Below are 11,443 nucleotides of genomic sequence, written 5' to 3' on the forward strand. Positions count from 1 at the left end.
TGTTGTTTGAAGCTACAAGAGAACTAGAAATAACCCAACCACCCAACCCCCAATTGTCAGCAGAAGAACCCATACAGTATAGAACACTTGCCCCAGAGAACCAAGTAGAAGTTAAAAAAAAAAAAAAAATCAGGTCTGTAGACTCGATGTGGGAAGATCCTTAAGACCAATCAACTGTTCATGGGGAAAAAAACCAAAAAAGAAATGGAGATCAGACTCCCAGCTCCAATGTGATTTTGAGTAAATTATTTAATTTTATTAACCTTCTGTGTTCTTATCAATAAGATAGAGATAAACAGTACCAACTTTATAATCGTGCAAATAGGATGAAAACACACATGGAGAGTGCTTAGCCTGGTATCCAGCCTGTGAGTTTGGTAATTGATATGCCTGTTTATATGCATATGTGAGAACTTGTGGTTAAGGGAGGTAGGCAGGCAGGGCATCTAGACTGAAAAATCCACACTGAAAGCAAACTTCCCAAGGTACTTTGGAGGCAGAGTTTTGGGAGATAGGATTAGATGATATAACAAGGGTAGAGGCCTTAATGATGAATTAATGGCCTCAGTAGAGTCACCAGAGCACCCTCGTTCCTCCCTCTTGCCATCGTGGGAAGACACAGCAAAACCATCTTCTTCAAGCCAGAGCAACCCAGAGCAAAGCCAATCAGTACCTTGACCTTGGACTTTGGCTGTCCAAGGACTGAGAGAACAGATCCCTGTGGTCTAAGCAGCATTGTATTAGGACAGCTCAAGCAGACTAGGAAAGCCAGGTTCTCTAAGACAGGCAGAGAATGGTGATGAGGGAGGGGACATGAAAGTCCCAGCATAGCCCTCAAGCTTGTGTTTTGTGAAACCTCCTGTGCAGAGACCATCAAAATTAAGGTGCTTTTTTTCCCCTCTTCTGCCCTGTTGCATGAGACTGGGATGAGAAGCATCCTCACATATTCATGCACATCATTCACTTGGAAAGGATGACTGTGGTAAAAGATCTCAGCCTGTCGGGTGTAGTGGGGTTTACACGTAATCCTCATACTCGGGAGGGAAAGGCAGGACAGTAGCAGGAGGAAGACAGACTGGGCTGCACAGTAACACTCTGTCTGCAGAAAAGAAACCAAGGGAAGACATCTTCTCTCTGGGCATCCAACAACCCTAGTACCTTGTCCCAGTCTTTTTCTTTCCCAAACCACCAGACTGAGGGTGGGTCCTACAGATACCCACAGACCCTGGACCAGTATCAGGGCAGAAAGATACTACGTACACACTACGTGACAGAGACCATCACAGACTCCTCTAACAGTTCCTATGGAAACACTCAAAGCCTATGACCCTCCCTTCTCCATCTTGGTACCTCTTGCCCTGGGTGCATCTGCCTCTTGTTCTCCCTGAGACCATTCCTTTATTCCCCTCCTTTCCTATAGTACAAACAGAAGAGTTTAGAGTATCTTAGTTCAGAGCAAATCCACCATGAAAGCTGGGCATGGGCATAGTGGCACACGCCTTTAATCCCAGCCCCTGGGAGTCAGACAGGTGAGTTTCTGTGAGTTCGAGGATAATGTTGTCCACATAGTTCCAGGATAACCATGGATGTGTTGGGAGAGTTTGTCTCTAAGAAACAAACCAGAGTCCACTATGCTGAATTCAAAGCCTAACTCCATCTCTTCCTAAAAGAATGGATACAAGTAAAGTTCTGTTTTCCCCAGTACAGCAGGAGTGACAGCATCCTCAGAGAACTATGGCTGGAGAATGAACTGTAAGGGACCTGGCAAGGCATAGAAACTACTCCCAACACCTCTACCCACTCACCTTGGCAGCTATGACGATCAGCAGACAGTTGCATACCTGGCCCACATTCACATACAAAGCCGCCTTCTGTGTTCACGCAGTGGCCCTCACAGGATGAGCTTAAACACTCGTCAATGTCTGGGAAAAGAAAACCCTTTGCACAGCCCATTCTAACCATGGCCATGACTCCGGGAAAAGTGACCCCACATGAAACGTGTATGAGGAAGGTGCAGCATCAGTCTGCAAGGTGCCATGCCCATGAACCATGGAGCCCCAGAAAGAGGAGATAAATGGACAGAGGGACTGACCCATGCAGGCAAGTTAGATGGGGGGAGAGCAGGACTGAGGCAGAACCATTTGGATGGCCCCCATGTGACAACCTTCAGGTCCCCAGGCCCAGTGAACAATGTCATTCTGATATATGTTCACCAAACACCAGGTGTGAGCAGGAGATGCAGAGAGTGGCCACTGACCGTCAGACATCGTATGGCGACTCTAAAGCCCAGCAAGATGACAAATGTGCTGCTCAGAAATGACCTGCCACAACAGGTGCATCCTGAAAGGGTGTGGGACTAGGAGAACCAGGAGCATCAACAGAGGCCTGTCTGCATGGGGAAGGATTTGAGGGCTTAGGGGATAGCAGCTGGGTTCCAGTCCTCCACATGCACTTTATGGCACACAGGCATATAAGTAAGTGTGGGGGGGGGGGGCGGGGTGTGCCATAATGAAACGCATTGCTTTGAATACTAAGCTAAAATTCAGTTTTAAACTCTAGGAACTGTAGCTGGTCTCTGCTACTTTGTGGGTTCTTCTTTTTCCCAACCTTTATCCCCCAGGGTTCATCAGCTAACACTAGATAGGAGACGAAGAAGAGGAAGAAGGAGGAAGGAGAAGGAGAAGAAGAAGAAGAAGAAGAAGAAGAAGAAGAAGAAGAAGAAGAAGAAGAAGAAGAAGAAGAAGAAGAAGAAGAAGAAGAAGAAGAAGAAGAAGAAGAAGGGATCCCTAATTTCTTTCCCAGCCATCCCTCTCAGTTTACAGCTCAGTCCCTTCAAACATTTCTTCCAGCTGTTCCTCCCACAGTCCCCAGGAGTCTGCCCCAATAGTCCCTCCTCTCAGTTTCCCCATTCTAGCAGCTCCTCACTATAACAACACTTCTAGCCTCTCTGCTCAGCTCAGCTTCTCCTGAGTCAACCATCTCCTAACTATCAGCTCCGACTGCCTCCGTTCACTCAGCTGGTGCAATTCCCTTCTATTTCTTCCTCCAAAGTTTTTGAAAGAGAATCGTTCCGGGCCAGCTCTAACTCCAGGTGGTCACTTTGTCTCTCTGCTTCAGTTCCCGGGAATGAACCTATTTGTTCTCCCTTTTCTTGACATTTTTCTTCCACTTTTTGATCCCCAAGCCCCTCCATTTCCACCTGAATGTTTTTCTAGTTGCCCAGCCAGCCTTTCAATGTTTTTTATAAACAAAATAGCCCAAAATGAGGAAAAGGAGAGAAGGGGGGGATTGCTGCTGAAAACCATGTGGGTCACGTCCCAGCAACAACCTCAGCAAACACCATGAGTGAGAAGCAAAAGCAGCTGGAAGAGAATTGGGCAGAGAGAGAGCAGGCAGCTGGGGCAGAAAATATAGTTAGGGGACAATTGAGCCAGGAGAAGCTGACCTAAGCAGATAGGCTAAAACAGTTGTTACAGTGAAAGAAATTAGACTCAGGGATCTCCCTCCCTTCCTCCCTCCCTCCCTCCCTCCCTCCCTCCCTCCCTCCCTCCCTCTCTCCCTCTCTCTCTCTCTCTCTCTCTCTCTCTCTCTCTCTCTCCCTCCCTCCTTCCCTCCCTCCCTCCTTCTTTATCTCCTATCTAGTGGTAAAGGATGGAACCAGGGGATAAAGGATGAGAAAAAGAAGAACCCACACAGTAACAAAGAGCAGCTCAAGGAGTTATTGCCTCATTTTATAAAACACACATATAAGCCTTATATGTACATTTATACGCAAGAGCATCACACACCCAGATAAAGGAACAGAGAAAACATTTCACAGTGATCAGGACTCCAGAAAAACATTCATTTTCAACATTCAAAGCTTGCTGACTTTCAAATGCTTCCAAATGAATTCTCATTTTCTTTTCTACTCACTGAGAGAACAGTGAATGCTCCTGTTCAAACTTCAAAAAGGGCAGGTGGGGTGGTGATGTCTCTAAACCCCAGCACTTAGGAGGCAAAGGCAGGCAGCTCTATGAGTTTGAGACCAACCTGGTCTACAGAGTTTAATCTTCTCTCACAACAAACAAAAAACAAAACGGAACAAACAAACAACAAACCTCCAGGAGGGGACAAGGAAGCTGGTTCAGTTGATAAAGTGGCTGCTGCACAGACATGAGCTCAGACACCCCAGTGTCACATAAAAGCTGGGCACAACAATGCCCAGCATGGAGGATTCAGGGTATGGAGACAGCTGGATCCCTGGAACTCATTAGCGAACCCAGCCAAATCAATGAGAGACCCTGACTCACAAACTAAGTCAGAGGGCACTGAAGGAATCCAATGTTAATTCTGGCCTCCACATGCCTGGGGTCATACATACATGCACATGTATACACCACACATACAAAAACAGACAAAAAACAAAACCACCTACAACTAGGCTTTTGCCTCTGAAGAAATGGACAAGACACTGGTAGTAACCACCCCTGGTAAAAGTCACACACTCTGCCCATAGTGACTTTCAAAATCAAGAAAACAAATCATAGGGGCTAGAAAGATGGCTCAGCTGTTTAGAGCACTTAATCTTGCAGAGGACCCAGGTTCAATTTCCACCACCCACATGGCAGCATCAGCTCTAAGGATCTGACGACTTCTGGCCTCTTAGGGCACTCCACACATACGGTACATGTAGGCAAAACACCCATACACATAAAATAAGTTTAAACCATACCAATATTTAAAAGGACAAAACAAATAACACTTTGAAAAAATAATGACTGAGTTTTAATTCCCTCAGCTTTCAAATGTCAGCTGACTCCAATTCTGGTACCACGTTCCTCTGTGAGCCCAGCACCGTGGACTTTCTCACTCAATGCCCCTATTACATTGGGCATTTGTCTTGTCTCTCGCCCCGTATCTGGAAACGCCCTGATAGCAGCTACTATTTCATTACCTGTAACCTCAGTCCCAGCTCTGCTCCTGTCCACAAGTACATGTGTGATAACAGGAGGCATACATCCTCAGGTTGCATGCTTCCCTGCCCCTTGCTCCTAGGAGCTGGACTCCAGCTTGCTCAGGGGGGAGATACCATTCCACCTTCCCCTTCCCCCACTTCCTCGCCTCTCACCCGCACACTGGATACCAACAGCTGTCTCTGTCATCAAGAAACCCACAGGGCACACTCGGGCTACCTCCTGACAGCCACCATGGTTACAGGTGAGATCACAGCCATACTCCCCGCAGGATCCGTGGGCTTCTAAAACAAACAGCACAGCGGGTGTCAGCCTGATGTCTCAGATGTCCGGCAGCTTCTCTGGAATTCTGTTGCACGGTGGGACTTCCTACCCATTTCTACTAGGCACTAGCCATGTTCATGGTTATTTCAATTTCACAAAGTCTTGAATCAAACAGGAGAGAACCTCTGGTCATGTCTCTGAAGGGGTTTCTAGAGTAGGTTGAGATGGGGAGACACACTAACTGTGGGGGGCAAGAGTCCATAGGTGGAACTAACGAGACAGAGGGCCAGCACCAGGGTACAAATCATCCCCCTTCCTGACTGTGCAGTGTGAACAGCTGCTCATTCTTCTGACAGCCTGCCTTCTCCACCCTCATAGACTGTTCTCTTGAACTCTGAGCCAGAATTAACCTCTCTTCCTTTAAATTGCTTATATCAGTATCTCATTACAGTGGCAACAAATGTAGCTAATATATCAGGGGGCCCAGGAAAAGCCAAAACATCTTTGTCTCAGCAGTCAGATAGGTATGAAAATGCCTACCAAACAAGGTGTCTTGAAGATGCCAAGCTACAACCTATCTCAAGTCCCCAATGCCAGGCACAGAATCTTCATGTTATTTTGGTGGTCCCCCATCAGCCACTGTTTATCCCGGTTACCTGGGCAAGTGGCCCCTTGCTCTCCATCCTGGCAGGAGCAGACATTGGGAGCGATGCAGATGCCACTCCCACAGCCAAAGGAGCAGAGGGCTGAGAGGAAAGAAGTAGGTGAGGGAGGGAGCAGGCACTGGCAACGCATAGCACTGGTGTGTGCTGAGAAGGCTTGAGTCACGGGAATGGATAGGTACTTACGCAGGGTACAATGCCCACTGCCCATGGAAGGGGCCCAGCCAGGGCAACAGCCACTCCCAAAGCCAGAGAGGCAGACATGGGGGCCCAGACGACGTCTGCAAGAAAAGAGAGCACTCTCCATAATTCGTATGAAGAGAGCAAGAGACACTCCCAACTCATCCACTGGTCTACGACCCACAATCCCCCGTGGGGCAGGACCAGACAAACGTGTAAGAGAACAGATGTAAGCTATGAACACAGAGCAAAGGAACTCAAGGAGAAGAAAAGATGAAGGGAGACAGTTGAGCAGCCTGGGGTGGCTGCTTTGGGACCTGTCCTCTCATCGCTCAGATGGCTGAGACAGGGGGATCGCAAGTTTGAGGCCTGCCTGGGCTACCTAATGTGTTCAAAGCCATCTTGGGCTATATAACTATATTTTTGTTATTATTGTTTTCATTTGCTGGTCTTGCTATATAGACCAGGCTGGTTTGGAACTCACAGGGAGCCACCTGCTTTTGCTCCTTCCTAAGTGCTGGTATTGAAGGTGTTTCCACCACATCCAGAACTAAAATGTCTAACTCACTCATTCTTGTCCCTTACTAGGGTCTTTTGTTCACATCTTTTCCCCAAAGCCGCTGTCGTGGGCCTTAGCTTGCTCTACTACTCTCCACTGTCCTTTCCAGGACACTTGCTTACTTGTTAATTTTAGGACATCTTCACTGTCCACATCCTCTTTACTCCCCGAGGACAAGGGCTTCTTATCTGCTCAGTTCTACGTCTAAAGTACCTCATAACTGCTCAATTGGTAAAGGAAGAAAGCAGCTCTGAGTGGCATCCCCAAAGGATGTCAGCAAGGTACCCAAGGCTGGGCCCCACCCTCTGGAGCTTCGGGTGACCTAGAACCGGTGTCTAACTGCCAGACCGTAAGACCATGAATATGTTACTGCCCTCAGTTTCAAAGGACAGCCAGGACCCAGGTGATGGGAACTGAGCTTAATGGGGACCCTGGGAGGGCTTGAGGAGAGTCAGGAGAGGGTCACTGAAGGACATCTCCCCAGCTGCACGAGAAGGAAGACCAGAGAAAAGTGGTGCAAAAAGGAGGAAGCAGTGGGCAATACAGACAGATGGGGCAGCCTGGGCATCAGCTAGAGAGAAGATTGACAAGGGCTAGAACTCCCGAGCCATGGAGCAAGGACCACGAATCCAGGCAAAGCAGTAGGCACCAGATGACTTTACCCACATACTCAGAGCTGATGGGAATGTCATTTCACCAACCACTACACTCTCTATGCCTGTCCATGTATCAGACACAAATGATATAGGACAAGACAATTTTGCCTGGCTCTTAGGGTTAATAATCTGTGTCAAATATGGAAACCTAGGGGGGAACCACGGCAGTACAGAAAAGCTTGCTGGGAACTGTCCCTGGGGCCAAGTCCTTTTCCCTCTCAGAAGTCAAAACCAAGGAAGACAAATCAGACTGACAGTGACATCACACATAAAAATGATGATAGCAGCAGCTGAGGAGGAGAGTCTGGCTGCTGGGATCCACAGAACAACTACATAGCCTAGCGCAGGCTCAGTCTCCCACCACCTGTCTCCCTGGCATCACCATGCCACACACGCAAAGCTCTCTGGGGCTTTCTGGTGGGCACCCTACCCCTGCCTATCTGAGGGTGGAACTCCACCAGCTTTCACGGGCACCCTGCCATTTACCACTTCGATGGGACCCCACGTTTCTTTCAGAGCCCCCGTGGAAGCTAGCCTGGCTCAGTCTGCTGGAACTGCAAGAGATTGCAGAACCCACGTGCAGAGCTGCAGGGCTGCCCCTGCAGTGCGCCCCTGGGAAGATGTGGCCGTGGGCCAGGCCACCCGCTGACACGGTGTTCCTTTGCTATAAGCATCACGCACACACGATCACCACTCCCTCACCATCCCTCCGTGGTAGAGGACTAAGACACACTTTGGGTAAACGACTGGGTTTGGAAAGACACGCCTCCCGCCCGCCGCCTCAGGCCTCCCGTGGCCTGTGCACACATGCGCAGATACCAAAGCGTAACCCTGAGCCACCGGTGGCTCCAAGGTCCACCGGGTGCAGAGAGCAAAAGACACTGAGAAAACCTCCAACCCCAAAGCAACCTGTGTAGAAGCGGAGGAGGCCCCGCACAGCCAAGGAAGAAAGCCAGGCAGTTTGAGACCAAATGGCATGTGCTGGGGTTCCCTAGCCAGAGGGTCCACGCACTCTCTTAGTACAAGATTCACTTGGAGCCGGGATCTCCATCTCCTAGATTCCCTAGCCAGAGCAGTCCCCCGCCAGGGCCACTCAACTGGCACAAACTACTGTCTCTTTGTCCAGACCCCTGGTGTGCCCACAATACAGAAAATACAGGTCCAGCAGCTGCCCTCTGTCAGTGCCTTCCAGCTCCACGCCGAGGCGCTCCAAGGCTGGGCCGCTGAGAGGCACCGGCTTACCTCTCTGCAGAGTAGTGCCCTGGCGCCTTCCTCCCGGTGTAGCCTCGGGCCGAAGACCCCAGCAACGGGATCAAGATGTAGGCAACATGGAGCAACAGTCTAGCCCACATGACTGGCAGCAGAGATCCTGAACTCTACTGGGCTCAGGCTCCGCACCGGGGAGGGGGCTACCGACCTTGTCCCTCCTCCTGGAAGCGATCTGATTCCCCCCACAGCTGGCAGGGGGCTGAGGACGACGAGAAGAGGGCTGGTGTTTAGGGGAGGACTGACTAGTCGGGTGGGGTGGGGGGGTCCTTGCACCTTGGAAAGAAACACACAAAAGGAGCGCCGCCCGCCGGTGCCTCTCTGGGAGGCGTGGAGCCCGGGGCGGGAGCAAAGATCAGGGACCCCGAGGGCGGGGTTTCACCCTCAGCCCACACCCCCAGCCTGGGTTTGGGAGTCGCTTTCCACAGAATGACTTAAGGCTTCACACCAAGTTGGAAAGAAACTTCCGAACAAGGTTTTTGGGTTTCCGTGGACTCCAATCGTTTGTGTAGGTGAGTCTTGTGGGCACTCAAACCCAGGGCACTGAAGCTAGGCAGTTTTGACTCTCCCAAACCTACCAGATGGTCAGGGTCGAGTATTGGTGGCTTCCTTGCCAAAGGACATTAGCCTGTTTTGAACCCACAGGCTGCCTGATGGGAGTCAAACGGTTGAAGACAGCTCCCTAGCTCACCTGGGAGGTCAGAAAGCAGTGGGCAGTTGAAAGGGAGCCAGGGACACATAACTAGAAGACTCCATTTCGGCCCAGGCTGGAAAGAGGTTTAGGCAGAATGTAGAGCAGAATGATAGAACTGAGAAAGATCTAGCTGGGAGGAAGCTGAAAGAAGGGTCAAGTTTACCTGTTCTGGTGGCAAGGGCCCACCTATTACCCAGACTGGATAAGTCAAGCTTTTGTGTAAAGACTCCTAGGAATAAGAAACTCACTGCCTTTATTGACCACAGATGTACACTGTGACCTGGATACTAGGTGCCTTCCCACTGACACTTTTCTTCTAGTTTCTGAGCAAACATTAACTTGGGTGTTTGGTGCTTAATTTGCAGTAAGAGGAAAACTTCAAGTACTTTTGGATGTTGAGGTGTCATGGCTAATTGTTATTTTCTACTTGAATGAATTTAGAAGCACTAGGAAATAATGTTTTGTGTGTATCAGAGCTGTTTCCAGAATGATTTAACTGAGTTGTGAAGACCCATCCTAAACAAATAAACCCTTCCTTGCTTGCTTTTATGGGGGGTATTCTGCCATAACAACCAGCTGTTGGCATAACAAATTGCCAGCCATCTCTCTACCTGAACCTGTTGCAGTAAATATTAAAAAGAGAGATGGCTTATCTCTTTACACACACACACACACCCCACTGCACGGTCTCACTCTCGGGCACTACTTTAGAGCCGATTACAGACTCTCACTGGGTCCATGAGCTACACTCTTCACAAGATTCCCTTCCCAGGAGGTTCACTCCACCCGCCCTGGTGCTTCTGCCCTAGTGGCGTTTCTTTACCCCACCGCCTGACACAAACATGACTCTAAGGCCCGGTAGCTTTTCATATAGGCTTATATTCTCAATCTACAAACCTTCTATACAATAATATTACATCTAATTGACAAAGGCAAAAGCTCCCTTCTATATAAAATAAAATGACCTACAAAAACCCTTAAAATATTCGTATCTACTTATCCCCGATTATGTCCACCTAGGTCTACTTCCTCTAGTTCCATCTTGATTTTCCTCTTAATCTCTCCTCTTCCATTTTCCTACCTTTTCTCTGTTCAATGATGTATCAACTTAACATAAACCCACATGAACCCATGTGGCTGAACCTAAACTTACATTTGGACCTGTATCTCATCTTGTTTGGGCCCGTTCTATTATCTAGTCAAGCTCACAGCAAGCATACTGCCAAAGATGTGACTTCTTTATATGTACACATTCAGAGTCCTGGAAAAGGCAGAGGCTGCACTTACTGTCACAAGACAAGCATTCTTCCTTCCCATCCCTGGGAAGCTACCTCTGAAACCACTACACATGGAAACATCCCCTACTACAGCCCTCACAGCCACAACACTTGTTACTTAACACCCAGCATACCGCTGCCACTTCCGTTCACTGCCGTAGCCCCACTTTCTGCAGAACTCACTCCTAACAGGTGGAAGATCAAAGTCCTCATCTCCCCAGTGCAAATATCTGGATATAGCAAAGTAGGAAGTCCTGACTGGAGGACCCCTAAGCCCCTTTCTGAGCTGGCACAGCATTTCATTTTCTGGCATCTACCTTCCCATCAAATCAGCTATTGGGTTCTTCGGTTGCATTTGCTCTTCTTTGCCCTGTTCAGTCCTGGGGCTTTAGTTGAGTCTTTCTTGTATCTGCTCATCTCCAAGAACTAATATTTTACTCATTGCTTCTTTCCCATTTCTGTGGCTTAACAAGAGACCCTTCACTGAGAATAGGATCCAAGATGGCTGCAGAATTCAACTGGTTTGAGACCTTTCCACATGGTCATGTGATGTGAACCAGTGTTTTTAGTACTCCTTTGGAGGTTTGGCAATAAAGCTAGCTCATCAGTGCCTGTCCAGCTGGTTGGAGATTTCTGAAGATGACCTTTCACCCTGAGAAGAGATAAATGGTGTTTAAGAGGGGTTTTGGGGAGTGTGCAGGCAGAAAGCCGGCATCCAAATGGAATTCAGTCTCAAGTGAATATATACAATACACACATACAAATAAATGAGACAGAATGGAGACAGCTCAACAGTCAAGCTTTCATGTGTCACATTATAACCATGTTCAGTCCATTCTCATCCTGAAAAAAAAAAAAAAGCATCTTTACCACTTCTGTTTCTGTAAGGGACAAATGTGTGTGCAAATAGGACAGACTCCAAACATTTTG

The 11,443-nt window shown here is 48.6% G+C and overlaps 1 protein-coding gene across 1 annotated transcript in view; it reads right to left on the reverse strand.

Annotated features, from left to right (window-relative positions):
* VWCE (von Willebrand factor C and EGF domains) overlaps nt 1-8,628 on the reverse strand; it is a gene marked incomplete at both ends in the record, with an annotated part of 28,786 nt that extends 20,158 nt beyond the window's left edge. The window contains 5 exons of the mRNA XM_080912882.1: nt 1,806-1,922; nt 5,111-5,239; nt 5,876-5,965; nt 6,068-6,162; nt 8,519-8,628. Coding sequence (XP_080769008.1) covers nt 1,806-1,922; nt 5,111-5,239; nt 5,876-5,965; nt 6,068-6,162; nt 8,519-8,628 — 541 coding nt within the window. The remainder of the gene's footprint in view (nt 1-1,805; nt 1,923-5,110; nt 5,240-5,875; nt 5,966-6,067; nt 6,163-8,518) is intronic.
* Nucleotides 8,629-11,443: the final 2,815 nt, after the last annotated feature.

This window comes from Micromys minutus (assembly GCF_963924665.1).
Source record: "Micromys minutus genome assembly, chromosome: 2".
NCBI lineage: Eukaryota > Metazoa > Chordata > Mammalia > Rodentia > Muridae > Micromys > Micromys minutus.